This window comes from Tasmannia lanceolata, unplaced genomic scaffold, assembly GCF_043159265.1.
Source record: "Tasmannia lanceolata isolate RefF3 unplaced genomic scaffold, GAP_Taslan_0.1 ptg000015l, whole genome shotgun sequence".
In the NCBI taxonomy this organism is placed as follows: Eukaryota; Viridiplantae; Streptophyta; class Magnoliopsida; order Canellales; family Winteraceae; genus Tasmannia; species Tasmannia lanceolata.
This window is the reverse complement of record NW_027518692.1, coordinates 54,021,671-54,048,189: the sequence shown is the minus strand read 5'-3', so window position 1 is coordinate 54,048,189 and position 26,519 is coordinate 54,021,671. Positions and strand designations below refer to the sequence as shown.

Here is a 26,519-nt window from a genome sequence, read left to right as displayed (position 1 = left end):
GATTTTGTCGAGCCACCGCTCGACGGAATTCGTTAGACCTGGCGCCTGCGAGGAGCGCATTCATTGCTGCTGAGGGATCTAGATTTGGCACTTGAAGTGCCTCCCTGTTGAATCGGCGGACGAACACCTTCAGAGGCTCGTTGTCGTCCTGTCGCAAGGCCATCAGGGAAGCTGTTGTTTTCCTTGGCCTGCGGCTGCTCATGAAGTGGCGGACAAGATCCTCTCCAAAATCATCAAAATTGTTGATGGAGTTCGGTTTGATCCTGGAATACCAGTCTCTTGCTGCGCCAGTTAGCGTCGTTGGAAACGCTCTGCAAAGAAAGCCATCGGAAGCTCCGTGGAGGAGCATAATTGTTCTGAACGTCTCCAAGTGGTCCACGGGGTCTGTAGTGCCGTCATACTGAGGGACGACGGGCATTTTAAACCCTCTGGGTGCTGGGGCACCCAGAACATCATCAGTGAATGGAGTCCTACTTGAGAACGCCCTGGAGACGGGCCGGCTCTGGTCCTTCGCCAGTTCCTCTATCTGATGGTCCATCTCCTCCATTCTCTGTAGCAGCGGATCCGTCCTGTGGTCCAAGGACCTGATCCTTTCCACAGACTGGCTCGCCGCGGAGGTGGATTGGCTCTCCCGACTCATACGACGAGGTCGGCGCTTCGCTGGTGGCGCGCGATCTTCATGAGCTCGACGCCTCTGTACGGAGGGGGAACGTGACCTTTCACGGCGATGAGGCTCTGTTTGGGCATGCCTCGTCGCGGGGTGAGGGACTTGTCTAGTGGAATGATGAGTTCGGCCCTCACCATGGTGTGATGACTCTCCCCTATGGACGTCTGACCTTCCTTGGACAGATCGCGGAGCCTCTGGGGGAGGTTGAGGGGGTACTTGGAGTAGTTGCTGGTACTGCCCAACGAGGGCTGTCATCTGCTGAAATAGAGCTTGAACCTGCTCCGGGGTGGGCAAGGGATTCAGATGTTCTGAGCGAGCCGGGCTCTGATCTGCAGTAGCAGAAGCTGCTACTACTAGTGATGCAATTCGCTCGCTCCGGGTCCTGCGGGGTAGCGCGGTTTGGGTAGTCCGCGCCCGCGCAGTAGGCATCCGCGTACTCTTGCGTCCTGCCATTTTTGTGAGTGGGATGTAAAGACAGCTTTTAGTTCTGGGGTCCCACGGATGGCGCCAATCTGTTAGACCTAAAATCGGTAACAGGTACAGCAATGATGTAAGAGCTGAGCTGGATGACTAGGGGAGCTGAGTCCTGAAGGACCGGAGTGAATGAGGAGTGAGGTGGTCGAGAAAGAGTCCTGCTGTGAGGGCTGAGTCCTGCACAAGGCAAGTGAGGTCAGAAGACCAGACCGGGTTTTACTCCGGACAGGCCCTTCGACACTCAAGTCAGTATGAGCAGGAGTGAAGGGGAGATGTCTAAGAGTTTAGGGAGAGAAGGGATTTTCGCATTACCTATTGGTTTGAGCTTTGAATCCCTTTTTATAGGGAAAACCTGGTGAGGTGTCCTGGACAGGTGTCCAGGACATATGGCGGCCTGTAAGAGGCTGGAGTTCACCTACTCCAGGACAGGTGGCAGGCTGTGAGTGGCCGGAGTTCACCTACTCTGGGACAGGTGGCAGCCTGTGAGTGGCTGGAGTTCACCTACTCTGGGACAGGTGGCAGCCTGTGAGTGGCTGGAGTTTTTACACCCCATCAGGCTCATATGACACAATTTCTAAAATTCACAGTGTAATAGGTAAGAGACTTTAAATTACAATAAAATTCTGCTTTTAGATAGCAAGTGGAGGGTTAATAAGGAAAGCATTATATGAGGGTATAGGAATTTGGATGTCAAAACTTAGATTTAAAATTCCGGGTCTAAATATACTGGAGATATCATGATCTTTTTCTACTTAACAAAATCCTTGCCGTTAGCCCAAGGGTTTATCCTTGTTCTCTTTCTCTAGTTTTATTTTGATGACAACACACAATATGATATGTTTGATTTGTTATTATACTAATGCTTCTATTATCCTTGAGTGTTTTCTTAGTTTTGAAGCATCAAAGCATTGAAGCCATGATGATTGGTCCATGAGCCAAAATCCATGGAGAGCGAGCTTTAAAGCATGATCTAAAGATATAAAAAAAAAGATGGAAGAACCATAGAGATTGGAGGAATGCCCAAGCCCAAGAAATGAAGACTTGAAGATGTAGAATGCAGTATCACTAGCCAAGTCTAGAATGTATATAGTATTCTTCTTAGAATATGCAAATCAAGGCCTAAACTAAAACCAACTAAAACACATCCTAAGGGAAAGAAAAAAGCTTTTCTAAAAAGTCCAAACCATTTCAAACTTGCTCAGACTCAAGGGCATTTAGAATAGACTAAAAAAAAAGTGAAATATATTAAGAAATCAAATAAACCATAGAACCAAGTGCCAAAGAAGAGCTAAAATGAAAAAAGATCATATTGGTACTTGCTTTGCCGATCAAAGGCCATTATCTTATAGATAATGGATCTAGAAAGTTTTCAAATGATTTTGAAAATATTTTTAACAGAAAGTACTCTCTCTTATCTTTCCGTAGAGTATAAGATCATCAAAACCGGATAAGAAATATGGGAGATATGAGTTTCCGAAGTAATATGCGGAAATCTGGAAAATACAAATAAAACAACATGCAGCCACCCCAAATGAATTAAAAAAATAAGGCAAAATTTCTTGAAAAGTGCGCTATGTGGCTGCTCTCTCATGCAACAGCCCGCCCTCGAAATGCTAGTTAATATATGAAAATAAGTGGGAAATAGAGGTTTGCCACTATAATAAAAAGAGTCCACATAGAGAACCTTTCTTCTCTAGATTTTCTCACTGACTATGTTTGGCAACCATGAAAAAATCTGATTTTTTTTACAAGAAAACAATTTTACCAAGGATGGCCATTGCCTTTTTTTAGGTAAAAATTATTTCTACAAAAAACAGTAAGCAAAACGTGGAAAATTTGTCCCTGAAGGAAACAATCAGGAAAAAGTTGTCATGGCCACTAAGAAAGTTAATTTTTATCCTCTTCGGACTGTTTGGACCACAACAAAGGGAGGGGTCGTTTGGATATCAACATTTTAAAATCTTGGATTTCCTCAAAATCCTTGATGGGAGACAAGAAGAATGACACCATCCCATGTTTTCTGGTTTCTCACCCCTCTTTTTGTCGAGCAAGAGAGAAGGAGATCGTCCCGTGTTTTGCTGGTTTTAGAAATCTCAGGATTGGGGAAAGATTTCTAAAACCTGGATTTCTTAAATTCGAGGATAATGGAATGCAAAATCCAGAATTTTACACCACTTTCAAACAAAAGCCTGGATTGTAAAATCCACGCATCCATGCAGCCCCTAAAGATTCCCAACTCCCTCCTCTTTTGTTTGTTATCCCTAGTACCAGTAGTCCCCTCAAGTTATGAGGACCATATTGCCTGAATATTTACAAAATAAAGTAACTCGCTAGTGTGACCCCACATCAAATTCCTACATTTCAACAGGTTCAGCATCTGGATTTTGCCGTAGGAAGATTAGAAGGCTCTGTTGTATCGTCTCCGTGGAAAAAATCAATACTTATTAGGGACTTATTAATTTAATCTTACGTGCAAAAATGACATTAATGCCTCTTGGGAAGTCATTAAGCAATCATTTCTAAAACAATTATAACCACTGCTTACGGACAAATCATACTGTCATCATTCAAATAAATTGAAATCCATTTGAATATAAGATCCTCTTCCTCTTTTTTGGGTACTTTAAACCTGTTAAAGGTAGGACATTTCCTATAGATATATGGCCATATACGAACTTCTCTAGCAGAAACAATGAATGAGATTCCCTGTCCTGCATCCAAGGTTTCAAATTTCAGTTTCATAATGCATCTCGCCCCTCTCCAAAACCGAAATTTCAGCCAATATTTCAAAATTTCGGACAAAATCAAATCAAATAATATGTTACCACGTACAAGAACGAAATTACTGAAGAATTCCTTCGGTAATTCCGGCTGAAATTTCAGGAAAATATTAATTAAAGGTAGTTAATCCAGATTTTTGGGAGATTTTCCTGAAATTTCAGGGAATTCCGACCGAAATTTTGTACCATTTCAAACCATGCCTACATCTATTGCATGATATTTCATCATATTACATTCTGTTCTGCGATGTTTGAAAATCAATGTCAGTTCACTTTACAAGCACTAGGAGTACCTGAATAAATACCCAATAGCATAAATTTTCTACTTGAAATCTTTTGTGCATCTCTCCTGGTTTAAAACCACTAATGAGTGCATTCTGCATTCTTTGTCCATCAAAAGCTTGGGGCATGTCTTTTTTTTTTAAAGGCTCGGGCCATGTTTTTTTTAAAAAGAAATGGCCCTTTAAAAAAAAAAGACTTGCGCCATTTATTTTTTATTTTTTAAAAAAGGCTTGGGCCATGAATACCACGAACAAAAAATAAGCAAGAATCAACAGCACCAATAAGGTTAAATAGTATCATAGGATGGTCCAATCACCACAATTTTGTCTATATGGCCCATCCAGTTGGTGGACACCAGATGAATTGCCCATCTTGCATGGAACTTTTACAGAAAATGAAACAGTTTTCAGCACCCAAAAGCTTCACACCAAAATAAATAGGAAGTTTGTTTAACATTTCCAATAACATCATAATCGACTAATTTCCACTAAATTTCTAGTTAAGTCGCTAAATTGGACACTTATAATTGAGTATGAAAAACCCACTACAAAGAGTTTACGAAAATGAAAACACTCTCACCTGGCCAAAGAGGATAAAAAAGGCTCAGCGCTTCTTAGAGACACCAACCGTCTTTCCTCTGCGGCCTGTTGTCTTGGTATGCTGACCACGAACGCGAAGACCCCAGTAGTGCCTGAGACCACGATGGTTCCTGCACAGCCAAATATGACAAGAAGTCACAACTGCATCTCGTAAACATGTGATCACGGTCATAATAATCCCAAGGATTTCTAAAGGCACGAGGATTTCTGAAAGCACAGGCTCAAAATGGTTCTTCACAAGAGATTGCTTCTGAAAAATCATGTATAGCAAAAGATAACAGTGACTTTTTGCAAAAAAAGCATTCAGCAAGCCAAATATGGGAAAGTGGAGAATGCATCCTCTTTTCTTCCTCCTTTTTTTTTGAAGGTAATATTAAATTGCATTAGTCAAAATCGATACAAGGGGACAAGCCGTCCCCCAAGGCAAACAAGTACCACGAATAAGGTCGATTACAAAATAATGTAAAAAACCAGCTAAAGCTCCAGGGGTTCGTGTACAATTACAAGGGTGTCCTCGAGGGTATCGGCCCATCCATTCGCCGATCTACGCCTGTGCTGCAGAGAGGGATGGATAATAGAAATCAGATCCCTTATTTCATCAATTTTATATGCCAGACGCCACGGAAAATACCAAATCCCATGGGAACAAAAGCCCCAGCTTACATCTAATTTCCAGTGAGTAAAAAAACCAAATCTTAACTCATCTCTTACAGAGTTTCCCAAAGTTCAGAATCTCGTAGAAATGCGTCTTATGTGGAGTGCTACAGTTAGCTACCACCTCAAATCTATTGGAATCCCAAAGTGTTAAGTCTCCTTCTGAAACTCCTTTACAAAATTGTAAATCCAGTCCCAATTACCAAGCATTCTATAGACTGTAGTCCAATTATGCAACAACATTTCACTAGCAATCCAGCTAATTCACCCATGCCAAGGATTCCTCATGAACCCATCCAACCAAATATGTCTCGGACTAGAGTCCACCTAAATAAGAATTGCTTAGAGCAGCAAATTCTCCACAGGTACCAAAACACACAACATTACTGTGGCCAAAAAGACACTTGGTACCCGTGGTTGCTACCACATGTGGAACCCACACAGGTGTCCCCCTTCACGCACCCCTGCAAATTTTAGATGTGGAGATGGGGGAAGGCTGCAAGCGCCCCCCCACATGGTATCTATCAATCAAAAGGGCATCAAATAATGAGACTACGATTGAATCGACAGATCAGTAGAGCAAGTGAAGACAATAACATTCACTGATATGACTTCCAGACTCGCAAGGTTACCATTATTGGGCCTTGGGGCACTGATCCCTCATTTTCGCATTTACTCGCTCACTACTTAGCTATCTAATCAAACTAGTCTCACTGGACACACTATGGATTTCCTACTTGTCGTGCACAGAGTTTGCAAGTTGCTTTCACCGACTGGAGACCTAGTGGTAACTGGAGCTAGCGAGTTGTTCTTGTTGTTCAGAACTGGCAAGCAAGTAAACTAGTTGCTTCGCTTCGCTTAGCCTTCTTTCACAGTAAGTTAGGTAAGGGTAAGGATTGCTTCTTGCTAGGGGTATAAGCAAGCCAAGCTCGGGTAAACAGATGAGCCGGCAGACGGAGCTAAGGCTGTTAGGGGAAAAGGTTGCTTGGCTTAGCCTTGGTTCACCCTTTTCAATCAAATGGCGCTCAATCTGGCCCCATATGGATACTGTCATTAGCTGTTCACGAGTTCCGCCTCATCTTGATTACCAAGCCTTTGAGGTCCGTCTCCCGGTCTCCGCCTCACATGCCATTTTCTTTTGTTTGAATGTAGCCAAGCAATTTCTACCTTCTGAGGATCACCTTTGGCCCCACGTTGGTCATGGTATTGTTTTGCTTCTGTCAAGCCCAATGTGATCGCTCCTTAGCCAACAGTTTCAGCTTACGTATCTTGTTCTCCAGTGGTCTCTTGGGAGGTAAACAGTGTGCCACTTTCTGTCAAGGCTCCTTGATCAGTAATGATGCTCCAGTCAATGGTAGGGCGAGGGATTTGGGTCTGAACATCAGCAGTGCAAATTTGCTGGCTTTGACCATCATCTAAGCCTAGGTTGCGAAGATAAAGGATGTCGCATCTCCTATGAGTTGGTTAGCTTTGATGATGTACTCCTTCCCAACTTTCACGAGCCAGTACTTTTTCTCCCTTCAATAGAGAATCAAATCTCTATCCCGCAAATACAGGCTACCGAGGACCATTTGGCAAACATCCAACGGTACCACCTCGCATGTCACCTCGTCCACGACTCGCTTAGTGATGGCAAACTTGGGGCATTGTTGAGTGATCTTCATATCCACATCCTTTTGGATCCATCCCAGAGGATATAGCCACGGGTGAGGGGTAATTGACAGCCCCATCTTGATGACCATTCCTTTGGAAATCAGGTTCTTTTGGCTGCATGGATTGATGATGTCTCGCACCACGATTTGTTTCACCTGGATCCGCACATGGAAAGAGCTCTTCCCTTTCGTCTAACTACGGTGTTTCGGTTGACCTAGCCATGAGGTTAGCTTTTCGTCAGCCTCGTGAAGCTCAGGTAACTCCTTGGCTCCTGTAGTGTGCAGTGTAGATCTGGAATTCTCCCCTCGTGTCGTATCTCTTTGGTCAGATTTCAAGGTGCAACTTCCAACACTCTTCAGTCGTATGTCCAGTCCATTTGCAGTTATCACAACACACCTTGCAGACTGTGTTAGTGTACTTGCTCAGCTTCGAATCGTAGTCATGGTTTTAAATTTTGGTTTCGGCTAAAATTTCAGACTAATCCGAAACCGAAATTTCGGGCAAAATTTGGTATTGCCAATCAAAATCCCAAAATTTCGGGCGAAATTTGGTATTTGCCAATGGAAATCCCGTTTGTTTAGGACGATCGAAATTACCAAAATTTCGGTAATTTCGTTCGAAATTCTTTAATGCAATAAAAACTATTATTTTATTAAAAGTTTTGACGAAATTACCGAAATTTACGAAATGGTAAATTTCGGAAATTTCGGTTTCGGTAACATTTCGTTTCGTTCCTCACCGAAATCCGAGAAATTTCGGATTTCGGTCGAAATTTAAAACCATGATCATAGTTAGATTTGTCTCTCGTCGAATCATCCTTTTTGCGCCTCCAATGTAGATTTTTGATTGCCATGGATTTGAAGCTGGCTTGCTCGATGGTGCCAATGGAGATAATTTTGACGTTTCCCAAGCACTATTGCTTGCTTATGAAATACTGTAGTTTATTCTTGCATCCAAGTTCGAATTGTTGCCATAGGTACTGCCATCGTACCCATTGTCCCATCTCGTCTCTAAGGGGGTAAAACTACTTCTGAATCATAGCTTGGAACTGCCTCAAGTCACGCCAGCCAATCCCTTGATCTTTGCATATGAATTCCACCATGTAACGGCGTGACTAATCAGCATCATAATGGCAAAAATTCACTTTCTAGCTATTTGTGCATTGGTAGATCGAGAAATAAGTCCCGTTCTTGTCGATCCAATCATATCAAGCTTCTCTACGTCGAGTTTGCCATCGTACAGTGACATGTGGATCCCAGCTTCCACCTCTCAAGGTTGGACTAGTATGCTCTCTCTGGAGTCGGATGCCTGTGGTGTTGGATCTCTTCCTCCTCCCGGTTACTCTCGACCTCCACCTCTTTCTCATGGGTGGCAAGTTTAGGATTCGGCTGCGAGGTTGATACCTCTTTAATAGACATCAGTTGCGATATCGACATGAGGGTCGCCATCTATCTCTCCATCTGAGAAAGTCGTTGATCTCCTCTATTGTTTTCTATGATTTGGCAGAAACATTGAATTTATTGTTGACACACGTATTGTGTCTGACACGACACCCGTGTCCACAAGTGTCCACACTCTTTTCGACACTTTTAAATGTCTGCTAGAAGTATAGGTAACTTTATATGTACGTGCCATTATTTCTAGATTTTTACGGGTTAGCCATGTCAAACACCCCATATCCGTGTCAAAACTCCGCACACAAATCTATATGCACAAATCAGGATTATATATACTTCCTATTTTAGCCGTGTCCCCGTTTCTAAATTTTGGGGGTTTGCCGTGTCGACACGCAACACTTGTGCCCGTGTCCACAAATCATAGATTGTTTTCCACTATATCTCTGCAGTCAATGGGTACAGGTACTAGGTTTTCGTCTCCGTATGCTTGCTGTCGCGAAATGCAGGTGTTCACCATTGTTTACGATCCTGGGTTGATTTAGATCACCTAGCTTATTGCCGGCCCACCTGCTTCTAAGGTTATTCTCAATCCGTGAAATAGAACCGAGCCCAACCACTATGGGAGCCACCAAGATGTATAGGCAACTCTTTCTCGATGTGAAAAAATAAACAGGCTGCTCTATTGGTTGCAAGACTCAACCCTCGGGTTTTCTTTGCATGTGGGTTGAAAGGAAATCATATCAGTGAGTTGAGTAAATACCGATCTAGACAGGTTTTTTTTAATGCTGATCTAGACAGTTGTTGATAGAATATAGGATAACTAGCTTCGCAGTCCCCTTCATGTCGCAAGTTGTGTCCTTGACCTGGCTTTATTTTCCAGCCCCACTTTCTCCGGGCATAACAAGGTCACCAATAGATTGCTTTGGTAGATTGATACTTGATAAAAGTAAATGATATCTCAAATTTCCAAAAAAAAACAAAAGTACATGATATCTCAAGTTGAGGTGTATCACAAAGCCTTGAGTCACTTAAGCATAGTTATGGCAATCAGACAATCAGCAATGGAAACAAACTAGGTCCAAGTAAAATAAATCATTTATATCTTACGTTTTGATTTGAAGTTAATTTTAATTGAAAATTTAATGATGCATTACTAAATGTGATAACTTTATCATTACAGTTGAATGGTAGCCATGTTTCAGTAATGGCGTCTCATAACTGCAAATTATTGCAATTATGGCAGTTAGCTAGACTTGTAGTGCGACAAAATGCAAAAGGAATTGGAGTACTTACGAGTTCATCCACTCTGCAAAGAGGAACCAGTTTAAGCACCAGAGATAGGAATATTAAGTCGTTGTGCGCGATAACTTGAAGTTTCGAGAAAGGTAGTGTTTTTAATTAATGTACTCATTTCAGGACATCAACCACTAGCAAACCTTTTGGCCAAGACATTCTTGATGTCATGATGAACTAGATAGCAGAGGATGGTCCTGCTATTTTCACCTGGAGGATTCAGGCTAACAACAAGTGGACCAACCAGACCATTAAAAAAAAAAAAAAGTGGACCGACCAGTTTTGGGGCAGACAAATGAGATGAGGACATCGTCGCATTGAAGCCGATGTTGATGTTTGTGAAGTTGATGACAAGATGTACCACTCAAGTGAGCATGATGACCCATCTAACAAAAGCGAGAGATTTGAACAATTTGAAACTTGATTTATGTTTTTAATATTCATAGTTGGCATAAAGCATGATGAAAGGTGAGCTTTATTGATGCTTTGCACTAAATTTAATATTAATTAGGTCCATCAAGTGCCAATTCCAAGTTTATTTCAGTGAACAAAGCAAAATGTCCACCGAAACGATAATCATAAGTAAGGTTGGATCATATAGACGGGCGTGCTATTACTTACCAACACATGTTTCGGTCAGCCAATGCAGATGAGGATTACTAGGCTTGAAGAGTCACGTGTCTAGGGAATTCTCGTTCGTTATTACCCCTTTCCATCTTGAGTAACTTGTTTGACTTGGTTGTTACGTGCCATTCCTTCTCTATTTTCCACTGACCATATCAATCCTATTGCTTCTTTCCTTGATAGGCTTTTGCATCATTCAGAAAAATAAAAAGCACTCCATCAAGTGATGCAAGTTCTACGGAGTGGAATATTTGAAAATGGATTCCCAACTACATTGGGCAAAGAAAGGAGAAAGAGACGCACAATATTTATCGCTTTAACCAACATCTCGGCCATATTATTCTTAGTTTAGAAAGGTAAGGGTGCTTTAAAAGAACTTTGCTTAGATTGATGGCAACCAAGAAAACTATGCCACTCCGGGGGGAATGAAAGATGAACAGATCATCCATGGAGTACTCCCTCCCAAATCTCCAAGGTGTCAAAATTCATGAATCAATCTCTAAGTAGGGACATCAATGTTAACCAGTATTTTGAAACATGAGACGACATAAGACGACAAGCTAACATGTATTTGACGAATTAGACACCATGTCCAACGATTGACCTAAAGTCCAGCAAATTAATGATTTTAAATAATGTGTTAGGTCATCCTTAATTTGAAAATATAAACCTTGCAAGCCAACTTCAAAAAGTTGGTGTTGCTGAAAGGAACAATAGAACCTAACAAACATGGTTAATGTCAAGGGAGCGAGTTCAGGTTTACCTAAACTTTGTGAGATGCACTTCTCTCTACTTGTTACTTGTTATATAATAAACAAGTTACATTTCAGGGACTCAAATAAAACTCCTTACGAACTATGGAAAAATAGAAAACCTAGTTACCAATACCTCTAAGTGTCTGGTGTCTGACTAAAGTTGGATCACCAAATCGTAAAAAGGTTCAAGTTTTCTCTTTTCTTTCAAGTCGTTAAGGAACACAGCGTGTTCGCCAGGTTTTTAGGTTCATGAGTGCACACTCCCTGTAGTGAGAGTTGCTGAATCCTAGTGACAATTGTCATCAACTCATTTGCACTCCTAACTCGTCGTAGTGAAGGCATCTTGCCTTAAGGACAGTGAGTTTTGACTCTCACCTCATCTTGATGCGTGATCTAATTGCTACTTTCATCTACATTTGTTAAATTTGTTAATCAGTGAATGTTTGTCAACTTGATTGAGAATTCATCCATTTGAGGTACTAAGTACCAGTTGATTTATTTCATTAAGTTTATGCACTCTGAGTTCATTATAGAAAATTATATTTGATATGAAATTCCAATAATACATTTTGTAAAAATTATTGAAAGTCCGAAGATCTTTCCATGTCTGCTCTCTTCTCTTTAGAATTACACACTCTAGTCCAAGGAGAGACCCAGAAACAGAGAGAGGGAGAGAGATTTAAGTTGAACCCCTCCAAATGTTTAAAAACTTGGCACTCAGTCGAGAACTCGTCCAAGGGAAAATAAAGGTCAACTAAGGTGAGTTGAAATAATTTTTTATTAACTAGGTAGGCTGAAACTAGATCGAGTTGAACAAGTAAATGATTCACCACTGACTTGTAAACATTTATCTCACCAGAATCCCCAATCCATACCAACATTTCAATCAGGGAATGTGTAGGTATACGAAATTACACATTAACAATGACACTCTACGAACATAATCATTTCTTCAAGCATAAACAAGACAACACGGTTATTTAACTCATCCAATCTGCTTGACATTTCAAAGTCAAAAATTACACAGCCCAGTGTATTGTATAAATTTGTAACAATTGAATATGAGTGAAGTAAGAGATCACCATATAAAATAAAATCCAATCGATCCACAAGATTACAAGCATAAGAATTACAGAATAAGCAAATGCCATATCAAATAATAAAAATAAAAACTTGGCACCATTCCATTCTCAAAATAAAAGCACCCAAGATATCTAACATAATAAATTAAAACAAATAAAATAATACCTTATCTTCTTCAGTCGCTCCAAGTCATCTCTCAGCTTCATATCCAGCGCATTAGAGACTACCTGAGAATACCTGCCATCCTTGTAATCTTTCTTCCTGTTCAAAAACCAGTCTGGAATTTTGAATTGCCGAGGATTGGCAACGATCACCATGAGGTTCTCCAGTTCTTGAGCAGATAATTCACCAGCCCTAACAAAACCAGAGCAACATTTAAATTTAAAAAAATGCCTATACCCCCAAAAATCTAGCAAAATTCACAAACAGTGCAGGGGAAAAACCTACAACATTAAAAGAGAGAGAGAGAGAGAGAGAGAGAGAGAGAGAGAGTATAAACTTTAATTAAAAAAACTAGCAAAGTTCAACATATACAATAAACACCAAAAAAATCAGACCCACATACAGAAACTCATATACCAATAAAAAAAACGCTTCCAATATAGAGATTTTATATGGTGTAAGCCCGTGTAGTCCAGTGTTTTTCAAAACATACTGTACAGCCTGCGCCATAAGATGATCCAAACCGTCTATTTGATGGGCCACACTGTAGACAGGTTGTGCGCTAAAAATCATTTCGATAGGATAGTCATAGCCCTCTGATCTATGGAAAACTCTATAGATGAGAGGGCTAGGATCAACCTATATGGAAGTGATTTTTTGGGCACAACCTATTTACATCGTGGCCCATCAAATAGAGGTTTGAATCATCCTATGGTGTGAGCCGTACAGTTCTTTTTTGAAAAATACTAGACTTTATAAAAAATCCCCAATATACATCATCAAATAACATGCTAAAAAAGCTCGAAATTATTTCACCTAAGAAAACTTGCAAACCCAACAACGATAGATAATACCAACAAACATTTATTTTATTTTTGGTAGGCTACAAAGAAACATTTATAGAATCCATCAATTTAATCATAAATAAAAAACATCTAAAATCTCTAAATCCTGACAAACCCAGAGAGAGAAAACCAAACCAAACAAAACCCAATACAGAAATCAAACCTCTTGTTCATATCGACATCGGCCTTCTTACAGACGAGATTCGCAAAACGCCTCCCGATACCTTTAATGGAGGTTAGTGCGAACATGATCTTTTGCTTCCCATCAACATTGGTGTTCAAAACACGCAAAATATGCTGGAAATCTTCGTTCGCGACTAGAGACTGGTAAAAACCCAAAACATGATCAGATAGAAAGAAAAAAAAAAACCAAAGTTAGGGTTTTTGCGTTTCAAAAAAAAAAAACAAAACAAAAACATCGACTCTATCAGTAAAAGGTGGTGTACAATACAAAGAAGAGAGATCCAAAGAGAATTGAAAAGGAAATACCATTTCTACTGAGAGATGGAGCTTGGAAACTCGTTTACAGCTAGAGCCAAACCGAAGAGGAACAAAAATTAGGGTTTGGGGATTCTTAGGGTTTGGGGGTTCCGTTTTCTTTTATTCATTTTCTTTTTATTGACCATAATACCCTCTATTGGAATTCAGAATTGCTTGTGCGGCCTTTTAATTTGAAATAACCAAATCAGCACTACTGTATTTTGATGAGGGCACTCTCACTTTTAAGGTATGGCCCGCACCATAGGATGATCCAAACCGTCCATTAGATGGGCCACAGCCTAAATAGGATGTGCCCAAAAATTTATTTCCATAGGTTGATCCTAACCATCTATAGACCTATTTATGGAATGGCCCATCTAATGGACGGTTTGGATCATCCTATGGAGCCGGTCAATATTTTTTAAATGTACCATGCGACCCACTTCATAGGAGGATCCAAACTCTTTATTGGTTGGGTCACAAAGTAAATCACCCCATATATCATCTCCATAGGATGATCCTAACCATGTGGAGATAAATTAAGGGGTGTAACCTATTTACGAAGTGGCCCAACAAATGAATGGTTTGGATCATCTTATGACGTAGGCCACACCATACATTTTAAAAAAAATTGGGCATCCTTGTACTCTTTGAAAAATACTGAACTTCACGCAAAACAAAATACAAAATCTCGAGAATACGAGGCGTACATTGTGGGCTCCACCTTATGCAAGAGATGGTGGACCCCACCAATCAAAACATAAACTTTAAAATCGTAGGCCCCAACTTGTCATGTGATGTAAAATGGTGGGCGCCCTAATATGCTATGCATGTGTAAAATGTTGGGGCCCACCCATCAAAATGCAAGGTTTAATGCATAACTTCTCTATTTATCACGAATAATAGGCCCGTTTGGATACCACATGCATTTGTATTTTGATTTGGATTTGAGTTTTGGATACAAAATACATCAATCATCTTCGTGATCATGTTTTAAGAGAGAGAGGGAGGGAGGGGTGTCTCACTACTGTAGAAGCAATGTCGAGGAGCAGCGACAGTGAAGGAAGTTGCCCCAAATATTGATTTCCCAATAATGTTTGGCAGAACAGATTTGAAAATCGAAATTTTTTGCACTGTTGTAGCTGATTTGGAAATCTAAGGATATGATCCAGTTCAAAATATCAACTAAATCCAAATCTAAATCTTATGGGTATCCAAACGTGGCGTAAATTTATTGTGTTTCTAATTTGTGTTTTTTCTGCATAACTTCTCTATTTATTTGTGTTTCCCTTGAAGCTAAATTAAACAATATTAATAACATCATCATGTGATAAAAATCAACGATCTAGAACATATTAAATGGCTAGGATGACTACAATTCCTGATCGTGGGTCCCCCAATAGTAGGCCTAGAAATATAATGTGTAAAGTCACCGAGGGAAATTGGATAAACTTTCTCTAGGGATGAAAAAATAAATATTATTGGATTTTTAAATTAAAAGAAATTTAAATTGAAATTTGTGCCATCTTTCTAATGATTTATTGATTATTAAATAACAACCATGCTCTGCCCCCCCCCCCCCCCCTGAAGCAACTTTCTTGGCTTTTCTGTTGACATTTCTCATCACTGTCCAATCCCAGCAGCAGTTGTCAGCTTAGTTGGGTAATTAAGGAAGAAATCTAGAGAACCGGTACAAATAAAACAGAAGAAACAGATACAAATGGGGAAGAATGATGGATCAGATAGTCCCAATCTTTTCTTACCCTCGTGTCCCATTTCTTCCTCCATCTTTGTTAAAAAATCTTTTTTGGGTCCCTAAACCTTCTCATGATCCATTAATCTGGCCCAAAATTCCACATTACCAGAGGCTCGGTTCACTTGCGTTCCCAAGAAAGCAAATCCCTGGAAAACAGCTTATTTTTTCCATGACAAGACCTTTGTAAGACAGAATTCTGGTGCTCACTTGCTTTCCAGGGAAAATAGAATTACACATGTGGAATATTTGCAAAAAAGAAAAAAATGATATGGAAAAGCCCATTTTCCCACCCTTTATGCTCTGTTTGGTTGCCGGGTTTTTTTTGTTCCCGGGAGTTATGTGGGAGAAAAAAATACCTTGGGAGATAGGTGGGAAAAAAAGAGTCCTGGAAGTATCCTGGTAAAATAAAAATCCCATGTTTGGTTATGTGGGAGAAAAAAATACCCTGGGAGATATGGTGGGAGAAAAAAAAACCTTTGTTTGGTTGCTTGAATTGTTGGGTAGAAAAAAATTCTTCTCAAGCTTATTTTTGGTTCCTGAGTTTATTTTTTGTTCCTGGGGTTATCTTGGGATGGGATGAAAAGGCAATCATTACAAAAGTGGGATTAAAAAATTCACCCCACAAGTAATCATTACAAGAGTGGGATTAAAATAAACCTAGTGCTAAAAGGCAACCAAACATGGGATGGGACCAAAATTTAACTTACTCTCCCACAAAACTCCCAGGCACAAAAAAAACCCGGCAACCAAACAGAGCATTAGGGATTTCATTTCCTAATAAAAACACACGGATTTCGTTTCCCTGGAAAACTAGTGCAAAATGAAGGGCAAGCAGTTTCCCTGGAAACCTTTTCCAATGCAAATGAACAATCTAGGGAAACTTTTCCCTGCACAGATTCCCTGGATTTCTTTTCCTAATGCCACGTCAGATTCTCAGGAAACATTTTATTTTCCTTTCCCACGAAAACAAGTGAACAGAGCCAGAGAGCTTGATTGCTTTTCTTCGCAGTTTTATTTCATGAGTTACATCACTCTTTCTGTTCTAAATGATCGTCGTCTATTTTATCAGATTTATCCCATCTATAAAAACTCAAACCATCAACAAGATATAATCACTATTGATATGCATAACTTATTTGATTATGATGAATCCTTGATGGCTAAAACGCCATCAGCATTTCGAGATCCAGTGTTGAGTACACAACTACACATGGCATCTGTGCATTTTTGGATGACAACACCCAAATTACAGTAAAATGTTGTAAATGCCATGGAAACAGACATTGCACCCTTGCATGTATCATCTTTCAGTATCAGTTTTGTTTTTCCTCAAAATGATCCCAAGCAGTTCCTATTTTGGTTTTAAGCAATATTCACTTGACCTGATATTCAAAGGCAAAGAGTTAGTCATCATCTTCTGGATCAAAATCCTTAATCTTCACATCCGCATCTTCTCCGTACTGAATGCAATTGTCGATGTATGATAATATGTACTGGATACTGCAAACCAATAACACAAGGCATTACTATTTTTGCTGCTTTCTCTAATCAACACAAGCTTTACATATATGCAATGCCAAGATGGTATGTGGAAATGTGTAAATGTTAAGGTCAAATGAGATGTATGTACAGGAATGAATAACCCAAGAACACAAATATGAGAGCCAAGAAATACCTGCTCTGCTTTCGCAGGTCCAGTGGCAAGAAATTCACCATGCTATATTCATCAACCTAGCAATAGTAACATACGAAAGAAAAAATTAGACTCTAGGATGGAATAAACCTCAAAGTGACTTCTATGAAATTAATTGAATTATAAAGCTCTTGCTACAAAACTGATCATTTCTCTATAAAATGTAGGGAACAACTAACTACTAGTTTTTACTGAAAAGCAAAACTCCAGACGCAGGCGCTAAAAAGATTTTTATTATATATGACGGTGATATGTTGATTTAGTAAGGGTAAAATCATAGAAATATTCCTATTTCTCATAAAAAAACGAGTTGAATATCCAGTTGAGTAGTCAATTCAGTACAGCATCATCTGCCTCCGGGAGATCTATCTATTAGTACTCTTTTTTTTTTGAATGGCTATCTATTAATGCTCTTAAAGCAGGAAAAGTAAGCCAAAATACACAACATAGAAACAATGATATATCAAAAAAATTGAAAAGCAAAGATTTGTGTTGCAATGGAAGTCCAGATTACTTGAGTTCAAAATGACATCAGTAGGTCACTTCCCAAATTTCAAAGTCAACTGTGTGTTGTACTCCCAAAAACGTTTAAAAATAAAAAAAATTGAATGGTATTGTTAAAAATAAATAAAATCACCATTTCCACATCTGAACAATGTCGACTACCCAAAGAATCATTTGATAACTCACCAATTCTGCCAAAGCTTTATTTAGTTTTGCAAATTGAGGTGCCATGTGTTGATTCAACTCTGACAGTAGGAACCGTGCTTCCGGATTAAGGTACCTACAACCAATAAAATGAGAATGATAATGGCACCAAATTAATCAGATAAACAAGATAAACATAACATCATGACTGAAAAATAAACCCACTCTTCTATATCCTTTTTGTTCGTTACTAAGTCCATCTTGGAGAGAATGTTGACATGGGGTAGTTCAAGTTGAACCATTGCAGAAAGAGATGCCATGCATCCGCTTATATACTTGGTCACATCAGTCATGAACTGAAATATAAACAAATTCTAATCTTTCAGGTTGAAGGTTTGTAACACATTTCTCAAGCAAAATTTATGTATTAAGCGAAGCAAACCTGTGAGTCAAGTAAATAAACGGCGCAGACATTGAAATTCTTGCGCTTTAGGTGCTCTACAAAGTTCCTAAGAACTGGAACATGCGAAAAGAGCTCTATTTGGCCTGTGGGTCACAAAAATAAGATCTTATTACAAAAGATCAGGGTCAATAAACATAAATGAATGACGACGACGACCGTAGTTTTAAATTTCGCCCGAAATATTTCGGTTTCGGTTTGGCCAGAAATCGAAAGTACATTGAATCAGTTTTTTACATGATTTCGGCGCTAAAATCCGAAATTTCATCGAAATTTACAAGATTTCCACCGAATTTGCCGAAATCTCAGCTGAATTTTCAACTAAAATTTTGTAAATTCCCACCAAAATTTTAAAAAATACCGAATTTTTTTGACCGAATCTTACCATGATTTCTGCTGAAACCGAAAATTTTCAGTTTCGGTGGTGGCCGAAACCAGCATTTAAAACCTTGTACGAGATAATGCTCTAAATGTAAAAGTAAACACAAGCTACAGCAATCCTGAAAATAGGATTTGGAAAGCTTCAAGAGTAACAAATATCTCACTCCACATTCAGTTGGTAATAAAATTTACAGCCCATGTACGATGAAACAAGTAAATGCTACCTGGGCAGTCAAAAACAAGATAGTCATCATCCAAATAGTTCTCCAATTCTTCTGTCAACCAATCGTCCAAATTTTCTTCAAGGTGCCTGAAGAAATTTTAAGGCAATTCAAATCGAACCAGACCAAAGACTAGACAGGTTAACATTACTTTTTTTAAGGTTACCATCCAATTGAGAAACAAAGTAAATTTGGACCAAAGCTTTATCTAAAGAAGAAGGATTCTTTCATAACATCGTAATTTCAGTGCAGACTAACTTGCATCACAAAATCACTGACAATAGTGGACTTTGATGTAAAAAAGGACTCCGAAAGTATTGTTTCTCTGGGCAGAAACAAATTTTCAAATGTGTTTCTTCTTGTCCCTCGATAATGAATGTGTTCAGATTATTTACCCTAGAGCTATATTGCATAGATGCTCTGTTAAAGTTGGAGCCACAAATTTGATTAAAGAAGATTGTGGTTTATTTAATGAATAAAGAACAATAATTTCTCAAGAACCAAGACAGGATATCGTGATTTATTTAAAGAATAAAGAAAGGCATCTAAATATGAGTGCCTGAAATGGTTTGAAGGATTAAGATTAATATAATTGAACTAAAGAAAGTACAATTGTCATGTTTGGCAAGGCCGGAATATCCTATTCATATTCATAAACTAATCAAATCAAAATAAATGGATTCATTGTCAAGTTAAGTCCATACAACTAAGAAGGCCTTCAGAAAATGGTACCTCAACATAATATCAGATTGCCTACCAAGAATAAAATTACTTCTACTTAATAATGAGATTCAAACAAGAATAAACTCCCAACAAAAGGATACTCCATGCAGTAAATAAGGCCTCCATTGGGCCCTAAGCCAAGCTCTTCCATCACATCGTCCAAGGAAATGAGTTCTCTAATATCTGCAAGTGAATATTTGTTCAGTGTTGAATTCCCGAGGTTATTCAAGAAAATGAGAAACTTCCAGTTAAAGAAATATAAAATAACTAGAGTAACTGGAGTTAGTAGCTACCCATCGCCACAGGATAGTCGAAATTTTCTGCTGCAGGATCTAGGTTTACAATATGCATAGTCCGCCGAAGGGTTTCACAATGTCGGTACAAACTAGAACAGTAAGTAGACTGAATAGGAAAGAGAAGAGAAATGAAAAAGTGAACTTGTAAGAAAGAGAAGAAAGCATAAAAATGGCATTTAAAAGATACCTCTAAGAATTCTAAAGTATAATCAAAAGAATAATGGTATGATCATGGTTTAAATTTCGACCGAAATCCGAAATTTTGGTCCAAATTCCGGATTTTTCGGTCTAGAGTATACTCAAAAGAATAATGGTATGATCATGGTTTAAATTTCGACCGAAATCCGAAATTTTGGTCCAAATTCCGGATTTTGGCCATGACCGAAACCGAAACTACCTGAAAATGAAGTTACGGCCAGTGTCCCAAATTTTGGTCAGCTAAAATTTACTTCTTTCTGAAATTTCAGCCGATATTTCAGCACAAGTTTGAAATTTGTTTTTTTTTTACCGAATTTCGGCTGAATTCTTGGTTTCAGCTCATGCCTGAGACCGAAACCGACATTTTAAACCTCGGGTATGATAAATGCACTCAGAATCAACAGAAACACTAGTGTAACCTGGGAATCAAGAAGAAAAAAAGTGCACCAAGAAACGAGTTATATCACCTTTCCACTGCCCGCGGGACCAATAACAAGCTGTGCAAACCCCATGATAGATGACCACAATTTTGCTTGACCAATTCACAATAGAGATGCGTGTAAAACGCTAGAAGCTAAATAACCTGAGGACTGCAACAGCTGTATATGCAGTAAACCAGACAGCAGCTGCCAACAATAAGCTTAGGAAAGCAGAGTGAGCCATACCCAGTCACACAACATAAGCATCAGGACAAATGCCTGAGTCATGTAACAAAACATGTTTTAGTAATTATCAGGATAATGCCAGAGTCACATAACAGAAAATATGCTATATATGGGATTTGCTAGGCAATTTCGCGGAGAGACATTTCGCGACTGAATTTTGCATGAGAACAGGCACCTCAGATGAATTAAATGAATAAAACAAAATATGTTGAAAAGCAAAATTGCCTAGCAAATCCACATATATATATATATATATATATATATATATATATAGGGAAATGCTTTTTGCACGATACCTCAGATAAGTTATCTGAGCAAGAGCTCAAAAAAACATGTGGGCCCACTTTTGGATGATCCAAAGCATTCATTTGGATAGTCCAAAGATAGATAGAGTGTGCGCAAAAAATCTGGTCGATAGGATTATCCTAACCCTTCGATTAGTGGAGGTTAAAGTGGATGGGTATAAACCTCCACAAATCTGTCCATTTTTAACCTCCAAAAATCGAAGGGTTAGGATGATCCTATGGAGCTGATTTTTTGGGCACACCCTATCTATGTAAGTGCCTATCAAATGAATGCTTTGGATCATCCAAACAATGTGGGCCCACATGATTTTTTGAGCACTTGCTCATATAACTTATCTGAGGTATCGCTCAAAAAGCGTTTCCTATATATATATATATATATATATATATATATATATATATATATATATATATAGAGAATAGAGTTCCTAAGGTGTCACCTCATATAGCTTATATGAGGTGGCGCTCACAAAACATAAGGGGCCCACATTTTTGGGGTGATCGAAACCACTCATTTGAAAGGCCCTTAGATGGATATGGTGCCTACAAAAAATCAGGTCCATAGGATCATCCTAACCCTTCCAATTATGGAGGTTAAAAATGGGCAGATTTATGGAGGTTTATACCCATCCATTTCAACCTCCACAAATGGAAGGGTTAGGATGATCCTATGAAGTTGATTTTTTGGGCACATCCTATCTATGTGAGGGCCTATCATATGAATGCTTTGGATCATCCAAACAAAGTGGGCCCCTTATGTTTTTAAGCGCCACCTCATATAAGCTATATGAGGTGACACCTTAGGAACTCTATTCTCATATATATATATATATATATAGAGTAAACTGTTGGTGAGCTTAAGCTCACCAAACTTATGGTGAGCTAGCTTGCCCAATCACATGGGGGCCCACTTTGTTAGGATGATCCAAACCATTCATTTGAAAGTCCCTTACATAGATGGGGGGTGTACCAAAAATCAGCTCCATAGGATCATCCTAACCCCTCCATTTGTGGGGGACAAAAATGGACAGACACAAATCTGCCCCATTTTTGTCCTCCACAAATGGAGGGGTTAGGATGATGCTATGGAGCTGATTTTTGGTACACCCCCTATCTATGATAAGGCCTTGCAAATGAATGGTTTGGATCACTCCCCAAAATGTGGGACCCATGTGATTGGGCAAGCTAGCTCACCATAAGTTTGGTGAGGCTCACCAACAGTTTCCTCATATATATATATATATATATATATATATATATATATATATATATATATATAGAGAGAGAGAGAGAGAGAGAGAGAGAGAGAATAGAGTTCCTAAGGTGTCACCTCATATAGCTTATATGAGGTGGCGCTCACAAAACATAAGGGGCCCACATTCTTGGGGTGATCCAAACCACTCATTTGAAAGGCCCTTAGATAGATATGGTGCCTACAAAAAAATCAGGTCCAGAGGATCATCCTAACCCTTCCATTTATGGAGGTTAAAAATGGGCAAATTTATGGAGGTTTATACCCATCCATTTCAACCTCCACAAATGGAAGGGTTAGGATGATCCTATGAAGTTCATTTTTTGGGCACACCCTATCTATGTGAGGGCCTATCAAATGAATGCTTTGGATCATCCAAACAAAGTAGGCCCCTTATGTTTTTAAGCGCCACCTCATATAAGCTATATGAGGTGACACCTTAGGAACTCTATTCTCAGATATATATATATATAGAGAGAGAGAGAGAGAGAAAAGAGAAGGTACTCCTTAGAGTAGATAGCTTATCTACTCCTACCTTAAAATAACAGTTGGGGCCACATTGTTTGGGTGATCCAAAGCATTCATTTGATGGGCCCTCACATAGATAGGGTGTGCCCAAAAAATCAGCTCGATAGGATAATTCTAACCCTATGAACTGTGGAGGAAAAAATGGACGTGTATAAACCTGCACAAATCTGTCCATTTTTTGCCTCCACAGTTCATCGGGTTAGGATGATTCTATCGAGCTGATTTTTTGGGCACACCCTATCTATGTGAGGGCCCATCAAATGAATGCTTTGGATCACCCAAACAATGTGGCCCCAACTGTTATTTTAAGATAGGGAGTAGATAAGCTATCTACTCCAGGGAGTACCTTCTCTTTTCTCATATATATATATATATATATATATATATATGCAATGTTTTAAAAATCGGAATCGAATCGTAATCGGGGTCGAATCGTATCGGATTATAAATCGTAAGATTCATTTAAAAAAAAATGTATAATAAAAAATTATAAATAAATTAAAGAATTAAAATAACCAATTATTCATTTTTCATCTAAATTCATTAATTCAAACAAAAACTACTATGATTATCATTCAATATCGTAATACGAATTGTTTGCTGACAAACTTGACACATACTAATCATCTAATTCTCATCCAAACCCATGCATCTTGGCTAATAATCTTTAAAAAAAGACACAAGATCATATCACTTCTCAAAGTCTCAAACATCAAATGACAAATATCAATAAAAGACAGGAATTGATGTTGTCCTTATTATGGTAGTCTCCCACCTCGATGTGAGTATGCCTTCAACAAATGCTTTGTGCTCGACTGGTTCGATTCGTTCTAAGTCATCCTCCTCCTCTGTCTTCTTCCTTCTAATGAGAGGGATTTCAAAGGCTTCTTGTAATGTAGAAAGGAAATGAGGTCTTTAGAAAGAAAGAAAGAAAGACATATTTTCTTTTATACAAAACTTAATTTAGATAAATCGCATAAATCGTACGATTTACGATCGAATCGTAAGATTCAATAAAAAAATCGTAAGATTCATACAAATTAAGATTCAATCATGGGATTCAAATCGTTTTGCCTAAGAATCGTAAATCGAACCGTAAATCGTAAGATTTTCAAAACAATGTGTGTGTGTGTGTGGAGAGAGAGAGAGAGAGAGAGAGAGAGAGAGAGAGAGTTCCTACTCGATCAAGTAGATAACTTATCTACTCAATCGGCTTAAAATACAGTGGGGGTCCACATTGTTTGGGTGATGCAAACCATTCATTTGATGGGCCCACACATAGATAGGGTGTGCCCAAAAAATCAGCTCTATAGGATCATCTCTCAGATGGCATCATCCATGTGAATCTTCCTTGGAAGATAAATGATTATTGCTTTAAAGCCGATTGGAATTGGATACAAATCCATCATACCTTTGATTCCACTGATCATAATGAGCCACTCAACCAAACGACTTCAGGACAGCCAATTGGTCTTGACTACCCAACCAACCCCCCCCCCCCCCCCCCGCAAAAAAAAAATATTGTTCTTGAAATGATCTAAAGTCTTCAAGCCAGTGCAACATCTAACTACATTAAAGAGTTAAAGTTCTCAAGAAAACTCATTTAGAACCACACCTACAGATATTTAGTACCCTAATCCCCCCAACCCCGCACCCCCCATAATCCTTTTCCATATTTCACGATGATGTTTCGATGCCAAAGAGATAATTTCTCCTCACCAAATTTATACCATTTACCCAAGACATCTTTATTCTGTAATTTAAGTTGCCCATGCCAAGACACCTCTTTGATTTGCACACCTTCCATATACAGGGTTGTTAAGATGTTCCCCTATGTCTTTAACTTCACATTGATGTTTTCAATCTTATGAATTATCACTCCCAATATCATGAAAAGAGACATAAAACAGGTCGGCCAATTAGAAAATGCCACCTCAATAAGCACAATCCTACCAATAAAGATATGTATTCTCTGTCAAAGAGCAAGCCTTTTCTCCATCCTTACAATGACGGGAGATATCCCAAAGTGACTTCAACAAGATGGCTAACCCAAGGGAAAAAACTAAGAGCTAAATCACAACTTTTCTACTATCTATCCCACTATCTCTACAAGGAGTCAAAATGATTATAAACCACATTCCCCCCACCATGGTGCTCTTTCTTTAATTCACTCCTTGACCCAGCATTGCTTCAATCCATCTTAGGATGGTTCCTAGGTCATTAGTTTTCCCCAAAAAAATCAAAAAAGCATATCGTCCTCACATTGAAGTTGATAAGTGGGAAGCCTAGAGGTCTCTACACAAAGCCTCCGATCAAGACCTTCTCATTGGTTATATAAGCATATATGGGCTTCAACAAACTAGCGGCGAGAAAGCGAAAAGTGGGATTCCCTTGTCTAACAACTCTAGAATATCCAAAAACCACACCATCGTTGAGAATGAAGCCACTAAAAAGCAAGCCAATATTCACCCTCTCCACTACTCTCCAAAGTTTATTCCACCAAGTAGTCGGAAAGCCCAATTCAACATAATCATATGCTTTCTCCATATCAATTTCACAACGCATTTCCAGTATTCATTCTCTATTTCCCAATCCAAGCACACATTCCCAATGAGAACCGCATCCCAAATTTGTCTCCCTTCAACAAAGGTACCTTGAACACCAACATGTTACACGACAATGAGGCAAAAAAAAAATTCTTGTTGGCATCTACTTTTGAGGACCGGTGGTAATGGAAGTAATGGCCACCTCTTTGTCAACACTTAAAAATTTGTTGACTCCTCAAAACTCTCTGTTTGAAGGCAATCATGTTTTAAATCACACAAACCTACTGAGATGTATCAATTCAATCAATAATCAGAAAGGATGAAGTAATTTTGAGTAAAAGGCAAAGAGTCTTGCCACTTTCAGCATAAATCAGCGCCAAATGTCCAATGTTATGAGTAAATGAGATTCTATTGATTCCCCATTAGAAAAAAAGAAAAGAAAAAAAAAGTAGACTTTTCGCATTTTTCATCTTAGCTTCTATATTTTCCAATTGCAGTTTATTACTTTATTACATGAATAAGTTTAGAATCCATACCTGTAACATCCTTCCTTTTCAGCGTATGCAATTGAATACTATCTACCTAGAATCGGCCTTAAAAACTCTCAAAACGGGGAAAAAAAACCCATAAAAGCTATGCAGGATAGCAAAAGGTTAAAGTGGGTACAGAGATAGTAGATGGTAAAAACAACCCAGAAAATCTCAGATAATTTTACAATCAGACATAAGCATGAAACTTCATCAAATAAAAAGGGGGTGAGTTTAGATAAACACAAACATGATCTTTCAAAAGAAAAAAAGATAATCACAAACATTCGGGTTTAAGAAGACGAAACAATAAAATAAAAAAACAGGGTTCCAGTAAAAATAGAGACACAGATGGAGAGAGAGAGAGAGAGAGGAGAGTACCTGTTAATAGAAGAATTTTTGAAGCTGTTTCTCCAGTCAGGAAACGTTAGGGTTTTTTTGCCCAGATGTTTTCTGAGTGTCGGAGTTGGGCAATCTCTTGGAAAGTTAAAAATATTTAACAGTGTAGCAAACCGCCTTTCGCGTAAAAGTAGTAGGGAAAGAAAATAGTTTCCAAGTTTTTATCACTTTCT

The 26,519-nt window shown here is 38.8% G+C and overlaps 2 protein-coding genes across 4 annotated transcripts; both read right to left on the bottom strand.

Moving 5' to 3' along the window:
* Positions 1-4,463: 4,463 nt before the first annotated feature.
* Positions 4,464-13,914, bottom strand: LOC143892435 (small ribosomal subunit protein uS13z/uS13y/uS13x-like). Its single transcript, XM_077397056.1, has 4 exons — positions 13,758-13,914; positions 13,432-13,592; positions 12,427-12,615; positions 4,464-4,912 (listed from the first exon to the last, which is right to left on the bottom strand). The coding sequence occupies exons 1-4, from the start codon at positions 13,758-13,760 to the stop codon at positions 4,807-4,809; spliced, it is 459 nt and encodes a 152-aa protein (XP_077253171.1). The 5' UTR covers positions 13,761-13,914; the 3' UTR covers positions 4,464-4,806.
* A 2,714-nt stretch (positions 13,915-16,628) lies between these two features.
* LOC143892434 (uncharacterized) lies at positions 16,629-26,486 on the bottom strand. Of its 3 annotated transcripts, none has more exons than XM_077397053.1 (10): positions 26,329-26,486; positions 20,592-20,822; positions 19,924-20,032; positions 19,732-19,813; positions 18,911-18,996; positions 18,288-18,391; positions 18,071-18,201; positions 17,888-17,981; positions 17,180-17,235; positions 16,629-17,004 (listed from the first exon to the last, which is right to left on the bottom strand). In XM_077397053.1, the coding sequence occupies exons 2-10, from the start codon at positions 20,634-20,636 to the stop codon at positions 16,908-16,910; spliced, it is 804 nt and encodes a 267-aa protein (XP_077253168.1). In that variant the 5' UTR covers positions 20,637-20,822; positions 26,329-26,486; the 3' UTR covers positions 16,629-16,907. The 3 variants fall into 3 exon arrangements, with proteins under 3 accessions (XP_077253168.1, XP_077253169.1, XP_077253170.1); XM_077397054.1 differs by having other exon boundaries at positions 20,592-20,750; positions 26,329-26,482; XM_077397055.1 differs by having other exon boundaries at positions 20,592-20,723; positions 26,329-26,478.
* Between the last annotated feature and the right edge of the window lie 33 nt (positions 26,487-26,519).